The sequence below is a fragment of the Parasteatoda tepidariorum genome, chromosome X2 (genome assembly GCF_043381705.1).
Source record: "Parasteatoda tepidariorum isolate YZ-2023 chromosome X2, CAS_Ptep_4.0, whole genome shotgun sequence".
In the NCBI taxonomy this organism is placed as follows: Eukaryota; Metazoa; Arthropoda; class Arachnida; order Araneae; family Theridiidae; genus Parasteatoda; species Parasteatoda tepidariorum.
This window is the reverse complement of record NC_092215.1, coordinates 29,342,617-29,370,435: the sequence shown is the minus strand read 5'-3', so window position 1 is coordinate 29,370,435 and position 27,819 is coordinate 29,342,617. Positions and strand designations below refer to the sequence as shown.

The 27,819-nt window shown below is 25.8% G+C and overlaps 1 protein-coding gene across 1 annotated transcript in view; it reads right to left on the bottom strand.

The window, feature by feature from the left end:
• The window catches only part of LOC107438958 (cAMP-dependent protein kinase type II regulatory subunit), a 47,978-nt gene that overhangs the window by 9,149 nt on the left and 11,010 nt on the right, over positions 1 to 27,819 (bottom strand). Inside the window, exons 2-10 of the mRNA XM_016051383.3 lie at positions 18,794 to 18,879; positions 15,804 to 15,887; positions 14,479 to 14,520; positions 13,017 to 13,081; positions 12,577 to 12,733; positions 9,306 to 9,407; positions 7,548 to 7,622; positions 5,806 to 5,871; positions 3,282 to 3,342 (exon numbers count right to left, since the gene is read on the bottom strand). Coding sequence (XP_015906869.1) covers positions 3,282 to 3,342; positions 5,806 to 5,871; positions 7,548 to 7,622; positions 9,306 to 9,407; positions 12,577 to 12,733; positions 13,017 to 13,081; positions 14,479 to 14,520; positions 15,804 to 15,887; positions 18,794 to 18,879 — 738 coding nt within the window. The remainder of the gene's footprint in view (positions 1 to 3,281; positions 3,343 to 5,805; positions 5,872 to 7,547; positions 7,623 to 9,305; positions 9,408 to 12,576; positions 12,734 to 13,016; positions 13,082 to 14,478; positions 14,521 to 15,803; positions 15,888 to 18,793; positions 18,880 to 27,819) is intronic.

Below are 27,819 nucleotides of genomic sequence, written 5' to 3'. Positions count from 1 at the left end.
AAAGATGAAGGTCTTTGCAAAGTACGAAATTATTGAAGTGTATGTTATTTGAATTAAAGAAAATGAGACAAACAAAAATTGATTATATAACATAAAATCTGAAATAAATTAACTATACTAATTTAGTTTCATAAGAAAAATGTTACTGTAATTTACAAGTGCCATTAAAGGTTAGAATTCTCTTACTACTTTTTACATGTATGGTCTAAATTTATATATTATATTAAGTTATTAGTATCATTGATTTCTTGCAATCACAAAATGCTCACTGTTAAAAATTGAGCCTGTGCTTTATAATTAGTTACAATAATTTGCTGCTAACTTAGATAAAGGAATACCCACGATTTTGGTGGCACCTAAGAAAAATATCTATATAAATAACTTTATGCCATTTATTTATGAATATATACACTACTAGCATGCAAAACTCTTTGGAGAAACTAAATACTATAGATTGTTGATATGTAGTAAAATAATGTATTATTCTATTTCAAAACTTGTTTAATATGCTTGAGCAAAAAAGAAAAGTCACCGCTTTGAAATTCATTTTAAATTTAATATAATTTTCAAATCAGTCCGGTATTAAATGAATAGTGTTTTTCATGTTTAAGGGTTTTCGTACATCAAAGTAAGTATTGAATGAATTTCTTTGTTTATAGTATTATTTGGTTAAAATAAAATTTTAACTAATAAGTATAGGCTTTGCATATTTATTTACTGAGTCCTAATCTTAATTATATATATACAGTAGGGAACCGATTATCCGGAACGATCGGGACCATCGCTATTCCGGATAACTGATTTTTCCGGTTTTCTGAATCGCTACAAAAAGCCGTTTTTTTTGTTAACCCCAACTAAAATAAAAATTTTTTTTTGGATATAATCTTAAAAAGAAGAAAAAACGATGGAGTAATACACTAATGATTATTTCCAAAATGATGGTAAGGTAAACATCTTTCAAAAAAGAAAAATCCTAAAATCTTATGAGGAAAAAAATTTTTTTTTTTAAAAAATGACGGGAACATTTATTGAATTTCGTTCCGGTTTTTTGGTTTTCTGATTTCCGGATAACGGGTTCTGTACTGTATATTATATACTATTACAGTAGAGCGCCGATTATCCGAACTGCTCGGGACTGAATGTGGTTCGGATAATTGGAAAGTTGTTTAAAATCTAGTTTAAATGATTATTATTTATGCACTAACTTCCCTCCACACTTTTTCCAGGTTTAGGGGACTGGCAGTATGGTCTGTAATAGCTCTATTTAAAAAATTTTTTTTCTTTCAATTTTTAAGTATTTTTTTTAAAACTTTTTTTTATTTTGAAATTTTTTTAAATCAGATTTCAGCTTTTTATAATTTTTTTTTTGTTTATTACTGATTTTAACACATTTTTCTTTATTTTTCATTGCAAAAGAAATCCAGCAAAGACTTTTGTTTCAAAGAAGACGGTCTTTTTTGAGCAGCCATATCCCTCACTCTTTTTAAATAAATCAACTGAACTGGAACAACATCATTTTGACGCTCTAGCCAATTCATTGCAATATCTAATGAATTGCATGCTTCTATGTGAGAAGGTCCACTATCTTGAACTTGATCTTCCTCTTCGTCTGTGGAGTTCCGAATTTCATTCAAAATTTCAGTAACAATTTCATCATCGTTTGAAATCGTGGAATGCTTTTAGTGTCTTGACACCAGTATTTTATCTCTTCTGCATAACGTGGCATCTTTTCCTCCGGAAGATCTACTGGTCTACAGAAATTTAAATTTTTTTTGATAAGTTATAAAGTATTCTAAACTTAAAAAAAAAAAAAAAAAAAAAACGAATTCAGGCACAGTTCGGATAATTGCACGTTCGGATAATTGGAGCTCTACTACTTTAATATTGACATTTATTTTCATAGAATTTGTTCCTACATGACCCGAAATATATAAAAAAAAGAAAGAAATATTTAGCCAGAGCTATGGGCAAAAGTTCAAGTTTTATCTGAAGTTGATTATATTAATGATTAAATAGCAAGATTAAAAATTCCAAAATCAAATGCAATATGTTGGCTTGATTAAAAACAATGGGAAACAAACTAAAAATAAGCAGATTAAAATGCTATCTACAGGTTGACTAAAAACTTTTGCATGCAAGTGTATATATTAAGCGTGAGGTTGTTATGGAATTTTTAAGGAATAAGAAAAAAAACAAATCTGTAATAAAAGATATCCACAAAACAATAAAGTAATGTTATAAACATAATTAAAATTTAGGGATTAGGATATTAAATTAAGAGATTTCATTAGATTTATAAAGGTTATATGTTCATTTCTATTCTAAGTTTAAAATTATTCATGGAAGGTTTTAGCAGTTTCTAACATAAGATGTGATATTTGTTGATTTCTTTTCACCATGTTTGACAATTTAAGATATTCTTTTAGAAGTTTCTGCTTCAAAACAATTTTAATTTTTTCACATCATTAAGTATTCTTTGGACAAGACTCATCTTTTGAAAATTCTCTTGCTTAAATTTACAATTTTGTTAAAGAAAAGAACTGTAGGAAGCAAATGTTAAAAAAAGAAGAGAAAAGAGATCAAAATGAAAAAAAAGTCCTTATAGATGCTAAACAGACACTAAATTTGGTTGTGTTATTTACTAATCAAACCTTTTATAACTAGTAAGGTACAAATATAATTTTTACAACCTTGATCTTTACAGATTCATCACATCTGAAATTTTTGGTGTCAATACCTTTTTTGCTATCAATTATAATAGTTTTGATTATTCAAAAATTATTTAAAAAAGTTTTATACTCTTAAAGGATATGCAAAATACAATTGCACCTTTTCATATACAATTTATACAAATACTACATAATATAACATTTTAAAAACTCAAGTCTATAACATTTGTACAATGTTTTCCAAAGGAGAGTGCCTTTGCCTTAGTCACATAGAGGTCAAAGTGGAGGGTAAAAGAAACCAGAGATTAATTTTAAATATATAACTTAGATTTATCATTACTTATAAATTAGTCAGATTGATACCTCTTTTTAAACCAATGTTCTAAATTTGTGCTTCAATGAATTCTGAATATACTAATTGAGTTTTAGGTTCAAATTTTAAGGATAACTGCATTTTTTAAGGATAACTGCATTTTTTAAGGATAACTGCATTTTTTAAAGATAACTGCATGTAGATGATGCCAGTTCCAAATTATTTTTAGAACTGGAATAATCTACAGTATTTATTTAAAGTTAATACATTGATGGAAGAAGTTATGTATTTAATTTTACCTCCAAAGTATTGGCCTTTTGTCAGTGTTACTACTTCCATTTCCTCTTTTTTACCGTCAACCTAAAAAGAAAAGAAAATCTCAATTAATCGTGCACATCTCAATGAAAACAAGGGCAAGAAATGAAATGCTAAAAGTGATGTGCTGTAGAGAGTATTAAACTTTTTCTTTTCCATCATTAATTTCACCATGATTTTAAATGAATAGTTAAATAAATCAGAAAAAAATTTAGATTAGTTTAGAATCTATCTGTAAAAATAATACATATATACATTGAATTTACAAGTGGTTCCTAACAGCTAAGAAATTGATAACAATACTAATAACAAGTATAGTTATAGAAAGTTTAATTTGTTTTAAATAATTATTTCCTTCTCTTGTAATCATAAAATAAAAGATAAGTAAAATCTCAATTATCCAATGTGTGTTAAAGCATTCTGACTCAAGTTTCTTCCTTATTACAACTGTTGTAATCCAAATACTGCTGTGAGAACTAGTCTGAAATTTGGCTACCTGGGAACAACAATAAAAAGAGAATACAAAAGTATCAATGTTTTATTTTCCAATTTCGTTATAGGTACCACTTATTACTCATAGTTTGATGTTAACACAGCAAAAAAGTTGACTTGAAAAAGGTCAGCCAATTATCTGATTATTACTATTTTATAACAAACGTTTTTTCTTGAGATTATCAGGGTCCTACTGTGATAAAGTATTTTAAAAAAGACCAATTTATTTTATCATTGCCAAATCAAAATATTGCGTATGCAATATTATACATATATGTATTTAATGTGAAAAAAATCTCTTAAAATTCAATAGCCAAACCTTTTTAATGCAGGGGAAAAAAGACAAAGTAACCAATAGTTGTGAAAAATTAGCAGGGATAGGCTAGATAAGAAGAGGTGGGAGCTAGAGGAAACAGCCTCCTGGCACAGCTTCGGAATGGTTCCAAATTCATGTTATATAATTACAAATGATACTCAGAAAAAATTCATTTTTTCAAAATTCACTCTTGATGTCATTACCCACCCCATTCTGGATTCATCACAATATTTATCATAAATATATCTTTACATTTAATTTAATATATCTCATAAATAAGCAATGAATGAAAATATTCATCTAACCTATTTTGTGGCACGTACTGCATTTGGAAAGAGTTCTAACAACGTCCTTAAAATACAAAGTGTTTTTAAAAATACAGATATCTGATGACCATTGCTAGTAAAATACAATTAGAGGTAAATACCAGTAGTTATCACAAAGATAATTTATTGTCTTATCAAACTTACTGAGAATTTAATTAACAAAACATTTATATATATATATATATATGTATGTATGTATGTATGTATATATGTATGTATGTATGTATGTATGTATGTNATATATCCCATGTAAACTTTCACTTTGATTTTTATTTATGATAGTTACTAATAAAATTATAGTTAACTAAAGTAAGACTTTTTTGTGCAGACATTTGCTAATTAAGAGCTCCATATCACCATTTTTTCTTCAATTGAGTTAACAGACATTTTTAAATTATAGTTGAAGTTCTCATTGCACTTTTATTTACTTTTAATAAATGTGGAAACAGAGAATGAAAAATACCTTTAAAACTATCGTTTGAATTGATCTAAAACTACAAACTACATTAATAACAAGCATACTGCTAAATGTTGATAAAAATGCAATGTAAATTTATAAAGTTATCAAGTTTGAAAAATGTTGTTTTCAAAAAACACTATTTAGAACACTATCAGAATTTTCTTCAAAAATTTAAGGCAATAAAAATCACGCAGTTATAAATTTGCTTATAAGCAATTTAGTAGTGTTTGTTTGCTAGTATATGTTTTAATATGTTTTTCTATGTTTTTTCAAAATTTTAATTTTTTGTATAAATCAACAAAAATAGATTTAGATGCTTCCAAATTTTTATAACATGAAGAACTAAAAATCAAAGACTTCATTATAATATCTAAAAAGAGATATGCATAATATAAAAAATAATATATAAAAATAAACTCTAAAATTCATCATTTCAATAGTTTTCCTTTAAATTAATGCATCTCTCAAATATTAAGCGTGAGGAAAAATGATGATATATTTCTATAAAAAGTTATTAAATATTTATTATAATTGTTTTAAGAACAGTAATTTAGAAATATTTAAGTGTAAATTGACTGAATTGAAGCAGGAAGAAAGATTAATTTCCTTTCTACATTTTTTATACAAAAGGAGAGCTTAAAATAATGATAAAAGAATAGAACTGTATAAATATAGCAGTATAAGTATATGCCATGTATTAAAACTATTTATTGTTTGATTGACAAAATTCATGATGAAGGATAGGTTATTAGAGTATTCTTATATTTGGAAATTATTAATTTTGAAACATGACCAAATATAAAATAAGATTATAAAAAGGAAATTTCAGGATAACCATTTATTATGAATCATGCGTATAAAGCAGATTAATTTTCAATTTAAAAGCCTTATTGAAAAACATAAAAATGAAATACCTCTTTTAACATTGTTATTTTGCAATCACCATCTTCAATGAAAAACATTCCATCTGCTTCATCACCCTATTAAATAATTATTTTAGTATATGGATTAAAATCTGAATACATAAATAAAGTTTATCATATTAATCATATAATGGTCATCACATAAGTTTCCTTACCACTATTAATTCTTTTTTACCTACACTTCCTTATAAGATAATGTCAAAGAAATGAACAAAAGATATATAAAGCAATGAACAACTTATAAAACATGAACAAAAGATAATGTCAATTTCAATTCAATGGTTATAATAATTAAGCACACTTTTCACAAGAGGGAACATTAATGTGAACTACAGCTAATTTTAATTTAATTGATACTTATCTTATATGCAGTGATTAAGCACTACTTATGCAAAATATTTTTCAATTTAAAAAATTTGAATAATTTCATTTCATTGCCTTTTAGAACATAAGACTACTTAATAAATTTATGGGGAAAACTATCATTTGCAATTATTATGCTATTTAGATTATTTGCTATTTCATGTATAAGAAAATTGGAGTTAAGATAAATAGTTTTTCATAAAATTAGTGTGATTGGTGTAAAATAGTTAAAAAAGTTACTTTAAGTAAAAATAAATAAGTTTAAAGTACTCCTGTTTAGACATTTTTTTTGTTGTGCCCAAATGTACAGTACATTTGGGCACAACAAAACACTAAATAACTAAAAATCCTTAACAGAGCAAAATAAAATTTAGATAGTGCTGCCGTTTGTAAGGATATCATCAAGTTAATCATTCAATTTGAATTTAATTACCTTATTTATTTTAAAGACCTGGAAACAATTAAAAAAATATTATTATTATTTTTTTTGGAGTTACATTTGCTCAGTTGACTTTATGAAGATGCAAAATTGTTTTTTTTGCTTAGAAAAAAAATTATTTTAAGGTATTTATAGAAAAATTTTAAAATAATTTAACTGGGAATAAATATAAACTTCATTGTCACTGCTTTAAGTTTAGATCAGTGTTATGCTTTTTGAAAATCGTGACAAAGTTTCTTCCTTTGTTACAATAAATACACTTGATAATCACATAACTCTTTTAGTCATTTTGAAAGAACAAACACTGTTAATGATACGCTAACATAAATGACTTTTACACATCAAACTAGTGATTAGATTCAACCAGGTTACACAGGTCAGTTATTAAAATAGAAATACATAGGAAATAATTTATTTAATACTAAAATAAATGAATATTTTTATAATATTAATTTCTTTCTTTACCCTTAAAAAATACAATCCAATTTTTAAACATGTAATTTATGTACACACGAGGTAACAAAATTAAAAACTATGCCAGACAAAGAAAAAAAAAGAGAGTGAAAATATAAATATACCAGATAAGTTTAACAAAATAAAAATACTATCTTTTTTTCCCATTTCATTTATAATTTTTTAGCAAGAAGATATGCATGACAAGAAAAACTTTTATATCATTTTTGGTGAAAATTAAATATTAACATACATATTGTGATAGTCTGAGCAGCATCATGACCGATTAATTTAAAATAACTATTATTCTAATTCACAAAACTCAAGAGAATCTAAAAAAACTATTTTGATTTGACAACATAACTTGTTCAAGCTATTTATGTTATGTGAGATGGCTTAATAAAAACAAGTGTGTACTATTTGTACAGTCAAATTCTAAAAGATTTGTAACTAATTAATTTAAATTTAAAAACAATACCTGTTTAATAATTAATTCCCCATCAGAGTAAGCTTTTGGCATAAGAGCATCACAAAGATTCATTCTTTCATATTGCTAAAAAAAGTTAAAACATAGTTAATCATCAATCATAATGATTTCACTACAATTCTAATATATTAAAAAATAAAAATGCTGATACTAATTATGTTGTAACAGACTCAATGCCAGAGGTGCAGGAAATGTTCAAATCCACAAACAAAGTTTAGGACAGCACTAGGAAAATTTCATTCAAGATCTTCCTCTTACCTTTCACATGTAAGATTGTTATCACATTTTGTAAAAATTGTTAAACAAATTTATTCTAATGAAAGAAAAAAACATTTCATCCTAAACCAAGGAAACTGTGATAAAAAATTATCAGTGTTGTCATTGATGACATAATTTGCAAATATGAGAATCTTTTTTTGCTGAAATCTGACTCCCATGCTCATTTAATTAGTAGGCATAGGACCACTTGCAGTCTTTCTTTCTTTTTTTTAAAAAAACAAACAACATTAGAGAAAAGATGAGGGTCAAAATTATTTTAGTATCTTCAAAATAAAATTTATCCCCTACAATTCCCTTCTTCCTTTATAAAGAAAAAGAGAATTGTAGAGAATAACTTAGTTGGGAAAAAGGCAAAGCTGATTTTATTTTTTCTAAAAACTTTTTTCTTTTTCTTTAAGTCTTGTTGAAATATAATAAATTCTATATCGAATTCTAAACATTCACTAAGCAAAATTATGAAGAAACACTTATTCAACAGCTTCTCAATTGTGTCAATATTTTTCCTAAAAATTACCAACCATTACCTTTATTTTACCAATTATAATTTGTAATTTATAATTAGTTCTGTTTAACCAACCATCACAAAAATGCATGTTTTTAGTCAAAATTTAAAAGGGCACTTAAGGAGAAACAGTTATTTTAAGAAAATGAAAAAATTATTGCATTTTTTGAAAGTTTATTCTTTTAAGATTATTGTATCAAAATATTTATTCGATTTTTGAGAAAAATGTGAAAGTTACAGCATAATATGTCTTGCGGGGCACTAGATGCAGGATGCACTATGACATGTATATATATGAATACACAAGTGGGCGACCTTTGTGCTAGAATACAAACTAAGGTTAACAACGTTTAAGAGCACAAAAAATATTTATAAATGCAGACAGCTGCTTCGGATGCTCAAAGGGCAACTTTCATCAGTGCAACAGAAAGAAATGAGAGAAAACAGGGTAAATATAGAGAAAGGTTTATTTAAAAATCCTATGTGCAATGGAAACTACATTCATATAGCTTAAAAAAATCAAAATGGGATCAAATTTTGATGATTTTTTTTACAATTAATAAGAAGAGCAAGTTAGGGAAAATTTAAAAAAATAAGTTATAAACATTATATTATATAAGCACTTATTTTTTCATATTTTTGTATGCACAACATAAGGTTAAACTATGTAATATAAGATAAAAATAAAGATTAAAATATGTACAAGAAGTTAAAAAAATGTTTCAAGTTAATCCTAATCATAGCAAAATTCATTAAAAAATCTTACGTTTTTACAGGCTTCTATTGTGTTTCTCCCCTTAATTAGTATTTTATGGTAGTTATTGTTTTAGTTTATATATATACATATATATATAAGGTTAAACTATATATATATATACACACATACATACACATATAATATATACATCTATATATATACACGTGTGTGAAAAAATATCAAGTAGTAAAAATTAATGTATTGCACTTACTTCTAGTGTTTGTAACATAGGAACACCTTCCAGGAGTTTTTCATACTCTTTTCTCTTTTTAAAAGCACTCTTTAAAACTATTCTTCGAAATGTTTGGCGATCCTAGATAGAAAATTTTATTTGTATAATGCACTCTTTACTTTGATCATTAGATCAAAAGTAAGAACGAAATGTTACAAAACAACAAGGAAACATTTCCCTGAATATATATAACTTCTAAACACTATTAGCAGATACCTAAATGAAATACAGTTTCCTTTATATTGTATTTTAAATACGAAAATGAGTTTTAGGAAAAAGAAGAAAAAAATTAATTTACAGAAATGTTAGATATCAGTCATGAAAGTTGGAAAAATTATTATTAGAAAAAACTTGAATGTATGGTTTTAAGTATCTTCAAATTTTTTTTGTAAACCTTACCTTTAAAATCAGTAAAAATATTAGAAAAAATCCTACCAAATAAATAAAGTCTTTAAATATGATAAACCGTAAACAATTTTTTTAAAATCAATATTATATGATTAATGTGTCCATAAAATAGGCCAGATAGATTTAAAAATGCTTTGCTTTAGTGGAGACAATGTTTTTACTTTGAAGTTGAAAGAAAAAGGAATTAATAAAACTAGTTAGCAAAATTTTCTAAACACTAGATTTGTTTAATGGTTGAAGAAAACTAAGTCAATGCGGCTTATTTAATTAAAGTCTGCGAATTTTAAATGTGCCTACCTATTAGAGATATTTCAATTCCATATAAAAAGGTAAAAACTAACAGGCAATAAGTAACTTAATTTACTTTTTTTATAATCATAAATTTCTAAATGGAATTATAATATTCAATATCCTCTTATTGTAATTAATTTAAGAAAAAACTTCATTAAGTCAATTTATGCAGAAAAATAATAGTTTCTTTCACTTGGAAGATATTAATTCTTGTTTTTCTCAGAAAATAAGACAAATTTTGATAAGTTTTAAACAGGGTTGGGGTTTTGGACATCCTAAACTGGTTTTGGACAGGACACGTGGGTTTTACTGTCTTAAACTGGGTAAAACTGTTCTAAACTGGGTAAAACTGTCCTAAACTGGGTAAAACTGTCTTAAAGTGTCCAAAACCTTGAACTTTAGTAAAAGGTAAAAATTCTATAGGTGATACCATTGTAGACATAATAATTACATGTATCAATAAATATTTGATATTTTTTAAAAAATTTACTATAACTTATTAAAAGAAAATAATATATTATAATAGGAAAAGGTTTATAATATTTGAAGCTCCACAATTCATTGAACAACAAAAGTGAATAACTAATCCTTTAAATATAAATATGCCTTTAATACTGATAAATAATATTTTTGCATAAGGATAAATATGGCAATATTAAAAAATAATAATTTTTCTTAAAAAAAATACTAAATTTGTTCAAAAATTAGCCTTTTATTTTTCACAATATTTTTTTAAAAAAATGTTATAATTTCTGCATCACGGGATGATAAAAAAGACATCTATTTCAAAAATTTTTTTTAAATATGAATATATTAGTTTAAATTGAAAATACAAAATAACTGAAAAATGTATTAACAGTTTTGAATGGCATAACATCAGTTTCAGTTACTGACACTGGTGATATATCACCACTATGCTAAAAGAATTGAACATGAATGAAATAAAAGTATTCTTGAATAGTACTATAGGTAAATAAACCTGTTTATGATGAGCCAAGCACTTAGTCCCTAATATTTTAACCTGTATGGCAAGGCCAAACTTTAGTTATGTACTATTGAATGAGAGGACCAATTGAACTTGATTACTGATTAATCTTCCTATGTTTAAATTGAAGAGTCAAACAATATTAATAAAACATTATACTTTTAAAAACAAATATTCTCTGATATATTTAATTATCAATATGTTATTAGTTCTATGTTTATTTTACCTCTTAAATATTGTTCAGATAAAATTGTGGTATAATTTGAGTAAAAGGGTTTTGGACAGTTTAAGACAGTTTTGGACAAAGGGGTTTTGGACAGGACGGTTTAAACCAGGGTTTAAACCGTGGATTAATCCATTCTGTCCTAAACCTTGCCAACCCTGGTTTTAAACAATGCATAATTGCTTGTTAAAATTTTCTTTAGCAACGAAACAATGTAAAATAAGGTTGTTCTTCCCAGCTGGCACCCAACCAAAAAATAAGAGAGAGAAAATAAGAACCAGCACCGATAAAAACCTTGCGTTGGGTGGGAGTTTGAGAGAAAAAGGTTGAAGAATCTCAAATTTTAGGAAAGCGAATTATTCTTCTATTATAAAAATAATATCAACCATATTTAGAGGAAGAATTTACGCTGCGACTGATCACATAAATCTGTAAAACAATGTAATACAAAAAATAAATTGAAAAATTTAAGCTAAAATTTTATAAAAAGAAAAAAAAAAAAAGATTTTGGGCAATTAATTTTGCACGCAGATTTCTTCAGCCCGCTTAATAACAGACAGTTTTAAGCTAGAAGTGTAGCTCTTATTCTTTCTTGAAGTCATTACATTGATGAAGAAGGTATATGTTAACAGGGATAATATAAGGAAAAATAATAATGAAACAACTAATAATAACTACTAACGAAATAACTAATATCAGAAATAAGAAATAACAATTTTAGTGGGTAGAATGCCCTCTCGTCCAATGGAAATAACACAATATGACTCAGCTTAGAAAGAAAGGTGAAGAAACTGTTTAAAAGAGGGATGTACCCCACCTCCTCTACTTGTCATTTCTACTGCAGCTGTACAGGAGGAATCAATCGGTTATTTTTAAAAGGGTTGGGGAAAAGAAAAGATAATACTTCCTTATCTGTTCACTCCAATTACAATTGCCAAGGCGCTAAGTGGATTTCTAGCTTGTGATCTTTCTATAAGTTGGGGGTGGATACAAGAAACATACCTTTTAAATTGGTCTCCTTATGCAATGCTTTTTTAAAATTATTATTTTGTTCATTTATTTTCTTGCAGGCTGCTGCTGAAAGTTGCTAAGAATTGGCGATTGTTCTGTAGCAGATCGCGATACAAGCAAATATTTCATCTACTTCATTATTAATTGTCTTAATAAAGTCTTTCTTTCAGAAAATTATTTCGTCTTAAACAATTTTGATTGATAAATTATTTTGCTACTAAAAATTATTCTGTCACAAGAGCAGCATGTAGGAAGAAACAACCCTTTTTTCTGATATCGCTGCTGCGCTTTCGCCGAAAAATACGGTAGATAATTTTTAGAAAAAAACTTACCATGGCCCATAATGTACCATCAGATACTGCTTCGATTGTAGCTGCCCGAGGCATGTTGTACATTAATGCTAGTTCACCAAAGCTGCCTGCATTATCGTATTTCCCAACCAGTTTATTTTTTTCTTGGTCAGTGTCAACATATATATGATAAACTCCACTAAATTGCAAAGATAAAAATATAAGTTAAAATTTTAGCATGTATTCAATTTATTAGCTTATACAATAGTTTTCAAATCAGTGTTGAATTTTAAAAGAAATTGCATGTTCATGATAATTTTAAATAATTTCCACATTCCAAAAGGATAAAAAAAATTCTTAAAACCAGATTACAAAATTTATTTGTTTTAGAATTTAAAAAGCTTTCTACTTTTATAACTAACTATATGTTAAGAAAATATTATGAAGAACTTGAAATGCTAAAAATAGAAAAGGGAAATTACCCGTCAATGATATAAAAGTAGTCACCATCGTCATTTTGTTTGATAACAACGTCACCAGGTTTTACCTAAAGTATACAGCAAATTTAACTAAATATAAAAACATAAAATGTTTAAGATTCAGTAAAAAACAAAAGAAAGAATAAAAATTATATGCATTTTTAGATAACAATCTAGATAGTTTTAAAATAAAATACATTGTAATATATTTTTCGAGATATCTTTGTTAAATTTTTTAATTCTAATTTATAAAAAAACTTACAATAAAATGTTGTTGCAGTATGCTTGGTGCATAGTTAAAACAAGTACAATGCTTGGTGCATAGTTAAAACAAGTACAATGTTTGGTGCATAGTTAAAACAAACTTAGAGAGGAACTTAATTTTCAGGTCAATGCACGCATAACAATCAATTTTTAAACACTAAAGCTAACATTATAGACTAAAAAATGGAAGAAATATTTTAGGAAATCTGATTTTAGCTTGAATATTTTTATTAGATATAGCTCACTATGTCCAATAAAAGCACTCTTGAAATGTGCAGTTCAATTCTTTCAATAGTCAAAATTTAAAACATTTTATAATACTCTTAATGTGCATTTTGCCATTACTAAAAACAAGTCCTTTAATAAAAGCAGGAGCGTACATTTCTAGACTTTAATTACATCAAAAAAGAGAAAAATCGCATATTCCTCATAATTAGCATTATGTTGGTGAATTTTTTAACTTTGGACATAGCTTACAACGCATGTCTAAGATAAATGGAATATTTAAGAAACTTCAATAATTCAAAATGCATATTTAAGAAACTTGGCATAGCCTAAAATGCATGTTTAAGAAAATGAATACATCAAAAAATATGACAGATAATATTTAAGAAAATGAACATAGCTCAAAATGGGACTTTTCCATATTTAACAAGTTAAATCCCTAGATATCCCAAATTTCGACACCAAACCAAATCCGTACTGTAGTATACCAGAGAGTAATTTGTAGGCAAATCTAAATAAGCTTTTCATTATAATTTTCACACATCTAATGTTTTCAAATATTCATTTGATGTAAATATCCACCAATTAGGGTGAAACTGTAGAATTTTGCTTGACAGATCGATGCATCATTGCAACAATTTCATAGATATTTAAAAACAAATGGTAAGATAGGGTTCAATTTGAATATTGAAAAAAGATTTTCACAATTAATAAAATATAAGAAAGATTTTTTAGTCTAAATGAGGTCAATTAATTTTAGATCATGAAAATTCATGGATACAGTTAAATAATTAAGGAAAGTCACAAAAGCTTAAATCCGATAAAATAATTAAGTTATAAAGTTATTCTGGGTGTTTTCTAAATCTGCTTTTAAAAAAATTTATTTAACTTCATGATATCTTTATACAAGGATAAATCATAGTTAATTTTAAAAATAAACTTAAATTTTGAAAGGGCAAGAATGTCATAAAAATACCTTTCTTTCCATCATGGCATCTAATACATCCTGCATCTGTTCCTGCAAAAAAGAAATAACATGAAATTAAAATTATTATAAGAGTATACTAGTTCCTTGGAATACAAATTTCAGAAAATTAAAGTGAAAAAAAAAGAAGATTGTGACAGACAAATATATATATATACAGTCAAACCCCGTTATAGTGAACGAAATGTTCGGTCACGTGCCTTGCTATACACGGATAATGTTATTTTTTGTGGATATAGTGAACCAAAAAAGTGAGGAAGTTGGATATAATGAACTTTTTTCTGTCTTCGGCAGATTTTAAATTTTTTTTTTGTAATAATTTTGAAATTTCTATTTAAAAAAAAATACATATACCAATTTTCAAAACCATCTATAGAGGGGAATGTAGCGATAAGCATTTTTTCTTGTTTGCTTCCTTTATATCACTTTCCCATCCCTAAATAAACCAAGCAGATGTTTCCAACCCAGGCAGACGATGAACCTGCAAGGTGTCAGTGAGATCAATATGCATTTTCTGTCAGAGGGAATGAGTAATTATTCATTATTGGTCAAACGGTTGGACACTAATATGTGTTGATAAGGCCCTCATTTCAATTCCTTTTTGCTCTCAGTTCAGTTAAGAAAATCCTGCAAACAAGTGTCTTAAATTTAACTATGCGAGCAGTAAACGTAAAACGTTCTCCATTGATGATAAAATGGTCATAATCAAAAAAATTTAAAATGGATGCAATCAAGCTGATATTTGCAGGGAATATAAACTATCCAAATCTGCAGTTTGCAACATATGGAAATATAGGCAATTAATAATTTCTGCTCATGAAAAAAATTTAGATGGCAGAAAAAAGTTGAGAAAAGCAGATCACAAGAATGTTGAAGAAACATTACTGAAGTGGTTCACCAATCGAAGCCGCTATCTTCCAGTATCTGGACAAATGTAGATGAATTTGCTAAGCGATTTTATGAGACTACTTTTATGTACTCGAATGACAGGTTAGACAGGTTTAAAAAGCGGAATAACAGAAATTCAGGAAAAATTATCTGAGAGTCAGAGCCATGTCTGATGTTGAGGATTGCTCATCAGTACAAGATTACAAATTTTTTTTTGTACGTAAGACAAATAGTAATGAAAAATAACACATTTCTTGCTACTACATAATATTTTTCAGTCCTTTATTTGAATAATGAGTAATAAAAGGGAGGAGTTTCGGAACCATTAGTTAAATTGCCTGCGTAACGGATATAGTGAACTCCCGGTTATAGTGAACAGAAATTTCGGTCCCTGGGGTTTGACTGAATATATAACAATATTTACTTACTTTATCTAAAGATCTAAACAGAAGAATATTACGAACAGCTTCACCAAGCCTTTGCCTTTGTTCATCTGATTTTGGAAAAATAAGCTAAAAGAATAAAATAATAATCAATATTAAATATAGGAATATTTAAATTAAAATGTTACATAAATTACAGTCACTGTTGTAACTGAAAAACTTATTTCTTTATCCAGAGCTGAAAAATACAATTCAACTTTTATTATATACAAAATCTGTAATAACAGGGAAAAACAGACAGACTTGAAAACAATGAAAAAGATATAGCTTAATAAACAGAGGAAACATACATAAAATTTTAGTTTTCTTTCTTTTCTTCAAAAAAATCTGTAGAGCATACTGAATGGGCATAAATTCTTGAACAATTTTTATTTTACTTTAAAATTACAAATTTTATATGTAAACTAAATATGAAGAAATTTAAAATGCCACACAATTTTTCCATTCTTTTAATTCAATTAAATACTTTACATTATTATTTTTTAATGTTCTTAGTGGTACCCAATTTCAATCACAAGGATTTTTTATTTTCTATTAAAAATATAGAGCATCATTGTAATATAGCTTAAAATATCATGACTGTGAAAGGTACAAAAATTAGCTATAGTCATTCTTTTACAAATAAACTTTAAACAACGTAACCTCCAGACATACCTGCTAAACTTAGAAAGTAGAAATTAAAAGACATAAATTTTTATATTTAAACAATAAAAAAGTCTTCAGTAACTATTTTTTTCATTTTCCATAGGATACTAAATGGATAAAATATTTATAGAGTTTAATTTCTCCTCATTAATTTTAAATTTTGCTGAATGAATGCTAAACTGTAAAATTAAGTTTCTATAAAGTACATTTAACAATAGTGCTTAGTTAACGTTAAAAGCTGTATATAATATTTGAATATAGTTCTATTAATAAAATATAAGTAAAAACTCAAATATTAATGTTAACAAATAAACATACAGAAATATTTAGTAGCTGTAACAAAGGAAATTTGAAAAGCAACACATCTTATGACACAGTCCTTTTAAGTTAGTTCCACAATTGTAATAAATAAAATAATATATGTGTGTGTACATATGTGTACATTATAAAATCAAAATGAGTTTGATTAAAAAAAAAAAAAAATCTGTAAACTGAAATCAAAAAATTTTGTGTGTTCATTTTTTGTTAACATTTCAAATAATATGGAATTATTACTTCGAGAAAAATACCCGTAACTGTACATGAAAAAAAGTGCATGCAGAGGCACATTTTATCCTAGATTAAGGTTATTTTTTGAATGTAGAAAATTAATTCTAATTTTGATAAATGAGAAATTTGTATAATTTTTTTTAATGATATTTTAATACAGACATCCTCAAGTAAAAAAAAAAAAAAAATCAAGAAAATTACAAGTCAAGATTTGGCATTAAACTTTATATCTTCCATAGAACTTATAAAAAGGGTGAAACTCTGAATTATGATTTCAGAATAGCTGCCACTCATTGTTTGCAAGAATTTAATTTCAGGGTGTATCCATAGTCAACTTTTTTTTTACTTTTACACAGTCAAATTTCTGTGTAATTTTCTGGAGTATAGGAACAAGATACTTAGTTTAAAATGCCTTTTTTGCCCAGTTATTTTATAACTATATTCTAAATTTTGTTCCAGTTTAATTATCATAGTCTGTTTATAAAATTGTACTTAGATTAATATTTCTTTTAAAATCAGAACATAATTTTTTTAATTAAAGTGTTTCACTATTTTCAAAATTCAGCAATTATTGACTTGTTGACTTAATTAAAATTGTAAATGCATTGTACAAAGGGATTATTTCAAATTTTTTGAATAATTAATTAATCTCCAACATACAAGATTTGATTTCATTTTCCAAAAATAGCAAATAGGTATATGGCCTCCAAATCTGTGACAGGAAAGACTACTTAACCAAGTTTCTTTTATAATGTTATTTAAAAGTTTCTAAGAATTCTGAAACAACAAACTGATTAGATTAGATAAGATACTTGCAAAGTTAGTATTGTTAATTGAATCTTTTGAAAATTCGGATAAAAAAGTGGAACTCTGCAGATTCGAGGAACAGTGGCACACCTATATTAGAGACATACTGGGGCAGGGCAGCTGTCTCAAACTGATTATTTTATCTGGTCTGTGACCGACTTTGCTCAAATTTTGTTATGTCAAATGATGTCCTTTAAAATGATGCAAAAAATTTATACATTACAATTTAGAATATTTTTGACCATTATTAAATAAAATAACAAAAAATAATAAATATTTATTGAAAGTTATATTTTTCATAAAATTATCTTTGGATAAAAGAATTTAATATTTGTGTGCAAATGTTTTTCAATTCAGTTAAAAAGTTTTTGAGTTATGGTGAAATATGCAAAAATTAAATTAATATTAAAGGGTTCAAACTTTGGACCGCTCTCTTGATCAGACTATGGGGAGCATATTTCACAGATTGCGACTACCTCCTATGTTTTTGGTGTCAGAAATCTGAATCCGTCAAGAAAAGGTACGTTTATTCCGAGAAAGTAAGTTTTTGTGTCTGAATTTGTAACTTAAAATATCGTCTACACTAATTACTTAGCACATTTGAAGTCATCTCTTTGAATCTTTAAGATTGAGTCATAGGATGTAAAGATTCTATAATTAGATAAAAAATTATTCAGGACAGTCAGTTTTTTATTTTGCGCATTGTACTAGTGAAATGTCTTTTGTCATAGCAAAAAGGAAATTATGCCCTTCTTCTAAAATTATATAATTTGCTAAAATATATATTTTTTAAGCGAAAACAAAATGAATAAATATTAACTAGAGCAATCTTATATCACAAGAACTGTAAAGTGTGCATACTACTTGGTCAAAGTCACAACTAATATATTTTAATGCTTTTGGCAGAAAGTACTCAACTGAAAAGGTAAATTTTCACACAACTGCTTTTGAAAATTTTTAAAAAGTATACTCACTCTTTCTACATCATCATCCTCGTCATCTTCTGGATTATATTGTTCCGCAAACACAGACTTGCGCCTTGAATACTGGTTTTGTGTCTCTGAAAAAAAGTTAAGCATATTAAATATAGTTATATTTTAAGAAATAAGCAAAATACAGTGAAACCTCAGTGGACACTCATGGGACCAAAAACATTGTCAGTTTATGAGAGTTATCCTTTTATGGAAAGGCTGGGAACACTACTAAGTCTAATGCCATGAATTGTTTTTATATTAAGAGCAATAATATACAAATAATTAAACAATCTATAATAGTTTGCATTGAAATTTATTTAAACATAACAAAGTTATAATATTTACAGTACAAAAAGAACAGGTGAATAATTTTGATACATATACATGCATTTGTTTTATATTTATCTAGTTAAAACTAAAGAAGTTTCTTTTAAGCAGTTGTGATTTACTATATCTTCATGGTGCATTTTTAAATCATTCAATATTTTAACACAAATTTCATCAGTCTTGGATAGATAAAAATTACTCAGTCCCTCAATACAAGTTTGAGAATCATGCAAAGTTTGCACTTTTATATATTTATCAGAAAGCATTTTGACTATCAGTTTCTTCATTAACAATCTCGATGTCATTTCTTGCAACAATTTCAACAATTTTGCCCATATGTAAATCATTCTTTTGATATTCAAAATTCCCATCAGTGTTTATAAAATTGTCATTATAATAACTCCTAGAAGGTTGATTGATTGAATGTAGGGTTCAGTGGCACAAGGTCCAAATGAGGACATGCTGTGCCACTCCTAGAAGGTAAACTTATTGAAATGCATAGGAAAAAAAAAAAGCTTGGCAGTACTTACATGTAAGGTACCAGGTCATATGGAATTGTGGTATTGACAAATAAAAATTAGTCAAAATTCTGACTAAATGTTTAATTTATATGAACAACTCAATGACTAGATTTTTGTTCTGTTTTCATAACCCAGCTGTGTTAAGTAGATCGGTCAAATTGATAAGAAAGGAATTTTCAGTTAGGAAGGGGGTCAACCTGCAGTCTCAAGCTGTGTTGTCCAGATGAAAAGATGCAGCTATTGAAAATATTTCACTTGAGCAGCATATTTCTCTCTCCTTTCTTTACTAAGATAAAGAAAGGTGACGAGATTGATTGATTCTTTAGTAGTGAAATAGTTTAATAATATTTTTATTTGTGGATAAGACAAAAAAATACAATGGTGGGAAGATGCATACTTTTTCTTTTGGATTTTAAAGTAGAATTTTTTTTCTTCTTTTTTTTTCAAATTTAAAAAAAGTGATGTCAGGTTTAAAGAGATTGAAAATAATGTTTCGGGGCATAAATGACTATCTGCTTCCAGTTAAAGGATTACCTGCTTTGCGGTGAGGGTACATAATGGTTTATTCAGAGAAGATTCCAGGGGAATTAAACAAAAAATGTTCAGAATGAAAGGTGTTCATTTTGTAAGAGTGTTTAATGTGAGGTTTCACTGTACTCTTACTTGGACTGGAATCAGAAGGCAAATTTTAAAAGAATTGAATTTAACTAAAAAAGAAAGGAAGAGCTATTGATTAATAACACTGAATCAAGTGATATGACTTCATCTCTGATCAGCTTGAATAAAAAGCAGATGAAGGAATCTGAATAAACTTAATATAATTTTAATATAGAATAATACAGTAGAACAAAAAATTACATTAAAAATTGCATTCTTCCTATGATTTGACTTTAAGTTGATGCTTCCTAATTCAAAAAATTGGAAATACAAAGTTCTCATAATAATAATTTTATAATTTTTTTTTTAAAGAAGTTATACTCGCTCATAGGGCATGACCTTTAGAATTTCTTTTTTTAAATTTTAAGTTTTTGCATGGAAATTTCAATTTTCTGATTTTGTTTGGAAATTGTGACTAATTTCATTAAGTCGAAGATTTTTGACATCGTTAATTTAAACCACATTAGTTAATGAATTTATATCAGATCTGGAGAGAGTTTCTAAACTATTGGTAGTATTATTGAAATCTCAAATTAGATTTTTTAGAATAAAATAAGTTTATTTTTTATTAATTAATTTTTAAAATTGTTTAAGTAATTTAAAAAACTTAGAAACAGTTTAAAAAAAAAAAGTTTTTTTTCAAATTGACATGAAAATATTCATTTACAATATTTTTGAAAAACTACTTCAGAGTTTGAAAGGGAATAAGTTCAATAATACTATTTTCGATTCAATAATATTTTATTTAATTTAGCAAGTTTAGAGGGATGTGAGATAAAATTTTGATATAATTAAAAAAAAAGACATCGTACTTTCATTTTATATCTATATCTACAACATTGCATTAGCTTTGAAGTCATTTATTCATAAGAAAATTTAGAATCACCGAAGCTGTTAAAAATAATTGCCTCCTATTTTCACTTAAACGGAATGAACACAATGAGATAAATTAAATTTTATATAGGAATTTTTTTTTTCTTTCTTAAATAAAAGCAATATCTTCAATTACGCACGCAAACAAAAAAACAAGAGATTTGTTACTTCAAATTTTCTTAAAATGCATTTATTTTATTTTTCTTTAGAGTTTTAATTGTTGAAAGCGGGGGTGGTCAACACTGATCATCTTGTGCACCACATTTAGTGTAAAAAATTTTGAACATGGCAATTATTAATATAAATTTTATGTTAAGTCAATAAGGGTTACCATGCTAATGTTGTTCATTGAATTATTACACGTACAGTAAAATTTTTTCTAGATCAAATAAAGCTATAAGTTAGCAAATATCACAGATGTTATCTTTATTTTCAAAGATACAGACACTAATGTGGTTTCTGTATTGTTTTAATTTTAATTAATTCCTTTATCTTCAAAATTTTTGTTAAAAAATAACATTTTTCTCGATTTAAATTGATTTTGTGTGCCACACAAAATGCCACCTCTGGTTTAAAGTAATTTTATTTTTTATATTTCAAATATAGCACACACGGATTTGAATTATTTAATGTTGAAAGTCATGTTTCTCTATTTAGATATTATCTTATTTTACATTACATTGTGGGAAAGTATCAATTTTATTTTAAATTATGCTTGATTAAATATTGAAATTTAAAGCAAAAGAATACTATATATATTAGATAAAAAATTATTCTTGGAAGAAGTTTAAGAAATATGTACAGAAAAGTTCTTTTTGTTAAGATTATGCTTTTTTTAAAACTCAAAATTTCAGGAGAGGGATAACATGGGCCCTTGGCTTCATCACTGAGTAAAAACAAACATTACCAATGTTAAAAAAAAAAGAAGAAAAAGTGTAGATCTTTATTCTGTAATAATTCCAGGTAATGTTTGCGTATAGATCTTTATATTGAGTTATTTAGAAGACTTTAAAAACAAACACACTTCAAAGAACTTTTATTTCTTTTTTAACTTTCATGTATTCAAAGAACCTTTATTTCTTTTTTAACTTTTATGTATTCAAAGAACCTTTATTTAACTTGTATGTATCATTCTTAAAAATGAATTTTTCACATTAATCAGCAATAATTGAATCAGCCTAAGTAAAAATATTAGAAAAGAAATAAGTTACGGTTGCTCCGGAAGTTTATGCGGACCATAACGGCTGCAAGCGAAAATAAGCTCCGCCTACAGATAAGGTGAATAAAATCATGCACAAAATTGATAGACATATACCAACACAAAATTATGAAGCTAAATTAATAATATTTCTTATTATATTTTGCCTTTTCAGGGGCTTACGATGCATGATAGCAACTTTTCCCATCTGCCACACAACCTAGCTTGCTATATCTCACACACGTTTTTGACAACAATATATATATATTTTTGCATTTATCTCTATTGATGTAGGGTCGTAAGAAACTTTCTGCAGTATTTAGATTAAAACTGCCCTGTATTGAGGCAGTTTTAATAGCTATCAAATATGCTACTTTAAAAAATTGTACCGATATTAGTATTTTTGGTACTTATTAAAACAGCACTAATTACCATAATACCATATTACTATTCCTTATATTCTTTAAAAAATAGATTAAGAAGTCATAATTTGCAAAACTAAACAAATATCTAAAAAGAAAGTTACAATTTATAGTCTGCTTTAAGGAGAAATTTCTTTTTTTCGACAATCAAAACTGATAAACTAAAATTTTATTCCAAAACTTCTTTTTTTCTTCAAATTTAAGAATTGCCTTATTCTATAATTTTTTTTTATTACTTCCTATTAGAGTACTGAATAACTCCTGCCATTTTGGGGTCACATAAATACACATATTTAATGCTAAAGAGTAAACGTCTCTTCATAGCACTGTATTCTCTTTCACACTTAAAACTTTAACTAACAATAAAACTCAAACACGTTAGTAACTAAAAAGTTGCCAAAACACAAGTTTTAGCAAGATACAAGGAAAAATTGAAATGAATAGCTTTTGACTTAATTGATAATGCTGAATGCTGATTTCAATAGTGAGCAGTTAAGATTGTTAGAGAATAAGAGGTTGACTAATTGTGGTCAACAGAAAGTGCATTCTCTTGAAGGATGTAGCAGGATTTCTAAAATTGGTAAAATGATTTTTCTTTTGGACAACTTAACCAGTATTCACCAACATAAGTTTTTCTTCATAAACATCATGCTTTAAAATTGTAAAAAGAAAAAAAAATTTTCAAAATTTTTATATCATGTAATATTGCTTACTAAAACATTAGAAAAATGCATTTCCCTTAAATTTTTTAAAATTTTATTTAAGATCAGCATTTTATGACATTGATTTAGAAACTTTTTGTGAAAGCGGACTTCTTGTAACATGCATTCTTCATTGATTTTTTTAAAAATTATTGTTCCTCATTTTAAGCTATATAATTCAATAGGGATACTTTGCATTTAACTTAGTTATAAAAAGTTAGTTATTTTTAAAAATTTACTTAATGCACGTAAGCATAAAAATTTTATAGAATTCGATTATTTTTAAACTAATAAATCTTCAGAGTTGGCAAGGTTTAGGACAGAATGGATTAATCCATGGTTTAAACCATCCTGTCCAAAACCCCTTTGTCTTAAATTGTCCAAAACCCTTTTGTTCAAAGTATATCACAATTTAAAAAAAATAATGTAAAAAATAAAAGGTTAATTTTTGAGCAAGAAACAAAATGAAGACAAGTTTTTATTTTATTAAAAAAGTTAATAATTATTTTTAATATTGCATTATTTATCCTTATGTAAAAACATAACTAAACAGTATTAAAAGCATATTTATTCATATTTAAAGGATAAGGTATTCACTTTTGTTGTTCAATGAATTATGGAGCTTCAAAAGTTATAAATCTTTTTCGATTATATATTATTTTCCTGTAATAAGTTAAAGCAAATTGCATAAAAAGTATCAAATATTTATTTTTATTAATATATGAAATTATTATGCGTACAATGGTTACACATATAAAATGTTTACCTTTTGTCAATGCTCAAGGTTTTGGACACTTTAAGACAGTAAAACCCACATGTTTAGTCCAACGCTAGTAGTCCAACGCTTAGATTAAAACAAAGTTTGCATTATTTTTTTTTTAATAAAAAAAATGTGCTATTAGTAAAAACAAATAATTTTTCTTAATTAAATAAAAAGTTAAGTAATGTATTGACGCTTTTCAATAATTTAACAATAATACTTAACGCATTCCCCCCCCCATTTTTCTTAAAATTCTTTCAATACTTGTTTGCTTCATAATTTGTTAGATAGTCAGTATCATTTTTAAGCAAATAAATCTTTAGTCGATTTTATTTTCAGAAAAGAAAATAATAATAAATAAATAAAAAACTTAACATTTATTTTTACATTTATTAGGTATAGAATTTCACCATTAGTTATAATACAACTTTATTATTTTAAATAAATAAATAAAAGAAGGTCTAACGATGTTTCAAAAGCACAGTTTTTTTCAACAAATAATTATAAAAAATGTTTTACTAAAGTGAATATTACTTTGGTTTGCTTTTACTTTCACTTTTTTTCTTTTAATTTTTATTGCAGGTATGTAATATATTTTCTTACAGTTTTATTATTATTTTTAAACCAATAAATCTTAAGTCATTTTTAATTTAAAAAAAAAAATAAAGCTTGGGTTTGTTTTCACTTTAAGACATCTTTATTATTTTAATTGAAAAAATTAAGCAATGCTATTGATATTATTGAAGCATTTTTTTAGAATTAGCATTTTCTTTTGTAATAGTTATTCCTTTTATTATTTTTAATTGATTTAAAGATTTCTGATAGATAATTTTTGAACATATACTAAATCACAATACTTAATACATCGCTGTGTCTAACAGATGATGTATCACGATATAAAATTTCTGACATCACCCAGTGCTAAACTTGTTCAATAATTACATTATTTAATTAATTCCAAAAACTATAAGAACATGGATTTGGTGATGTTCTATTTTATTTTCAGCATTTTTAGATACATTATGACTAAACTTTAAATTTGATAACACCAACTTATTTCATACAGAAATTTCTGCAAGAATGCCATGGTGTGCTAAGATCACCATGCTACATGCTTTTAAATAAATATAATTAAATTTATTTAAAATATATATATATANACAGGTGGGCATTGTATATATATATATATATATATATAGATTCACATTAGCAATTGAACTCAAAATTGAAATCTTTTTTTCTTTCATTTGATTCTATTTAAATTAAAAGTATTTATAAAAATTTAAATTGTTAAAAAGGTTGTAAAAAATAAATAAAAAATAAACAATTTGGTTTAAACTAAGCCAGGGATTGCAAACTAAGAAAAAATCCTCTCTTGAAGAAATGGAACCCAAGTGGAAGAAATTGAACCTTTTTTTTAAAAATTTAAATATTAAAGAATTTTTTAAACAGCTTATAATTGCAATCTGGTTTAAGTTATTAACTTCCAAGCTATTTAATATATAAATTTTAAATAAGTGGAAACTAGAAAGAAACAGAAATAAAAATAAATGTCATGATTTTCTTTGAGATATTAAAATAAGTGTAATTTAATATTTTACTGAAATGAGTATAATAAAACCTTATTCCATAAATACATAAAGAACTTAAAATATCATTATCAAACATTTTTAATAGTATTTAATAGAGAAATTATATACTAAACATATAAATTACTACAAATCAAATATTGAAATTACAATTACAAGTATCAAACTAATTTTTATAATTAAATACTTGTAAATGTGAATGCTTAAGCAGACTTATAAATAATATGTTGATTTTAAAACTCAGTATAAGACTAAAATTAATAATATAAAAAGTTACCTTTTTAAAGAAAGTGAAAAACTCCTAACTTTCTGGCACTGTGTCAAATTTAACTTTTTTAAATTTAAGGGTAATTTTCTGCAAGTAGGCTAAAATAATGTAAATGAAAGATATTTCAGTTTTTTTTTGGATAGAAAAATGAGTAAGTTATTTGTTCAATCTATAGTTTGAAGATGTTTTTATTACATTATATCATAAGTTTGAAGTATTGTTAATTTAATAAATATTTTTCATTAATTTTTAAACCTATGAAATTTCATTCCCTCATTCGCAACTCTTAAAACCTATGAATACAAAAAACAATATTTCACACTAAAATACCAATACTTTTCTTTTAAACTTTTACATTTTAAAATTAACATTGATTTCTATGTTTTAATTAAATACTTTGTTTTTTCAATGTTTTTTATTTTCTTATTTTTAAATTTATCAAAAAGTTTATAACTAATATAGTTCATCTCATTTTCTCACTTATAGGGATTCAGAATTTGAGTATAAACAGTGCACATGTGATAAAATTGCAAAACAATTTTCAATAAATTGGCAGAAGTTTCACAGCACATTAAAAGAAACTAAATAAGCATATTGGATGATTATTAAAATGACGCTCTCATTCCTAAATTCAAATTTATGAAGCTAATTTATTTCCTAAAAATGCATTAACAAGTGCTTTAATTTCCTCTTATGGGATAGTTTAAGAATATACATTTTTATTTATGGCAGGGTTGGGTTTTTGACGTCAAAAAGTGGTTTTTGACATGACAAGGGTATAATACTGGTTTAAATCGTCAAAAACCCGTCAAAAATGTCAAAAACTGAAGTTTGCCAAGAAAATATATAAATTTCAAAACTACCAACAGTTGCCATGCATTATATTGATATTTAATTATACTATAGGTAATCAGCAGGTTTTAAAATATTTTTTAATTAAAATTAAGGTAAAATAACAGATTTAAAATCTCAGAAATTTATATTCAAATGCATGTGCAGAAAAATTTTGCACAAAAATTGTTTAAATATTTATATTTTGAAAAAAGAAATTTTTTTTTTGATACTTAAGAAAATTATAAGTTTATTACTATGCCTTTTTAACATATAAGGAACCTATAACTAATATTTATAAGGAACTTACAAGTTATGTTGTATAAATACAAATTTGATACAAGTGTATAAAAAAATTTTTTTAATGTTATACCGAATATCTTTATTATCCAGTATGTTAATTTGAATTTAAAAGTAGTTATATTTATGAATAATGATAAATATAATTCATATTGTTTATTATATTTATTTATAATTATTACACTTATCATTTTAAAACAATTTTTATCTCTTAATTTTTTTTTCTCCACTTGTATTAAGAATACAAATAATGCATATCTTGAAAGCAAGAAGTAATTATTCAACAGCTGAATATTTAGATATTCAACAAAACTATATAGTATTCAGCAAAATGAAATTCACAAGTATTTGGATAAACTAAATTTTCAGCATAGTAAATGAATAGGCTGAATATACTGTAAATCGACACTAACTACTCTGTGTATTTAACAGAAAGCACTTAAATTTGTATTGTCTTATGTTAAAAAGATTATTAAGAAGATTTAAAAGAATATTAAAAAGATTTTTCTTTAAAAGAAGATGTCTAATGTACAAAACTGCTAATGTTTATCTTTAAAAATGTCTAATTTTTAGTATAAT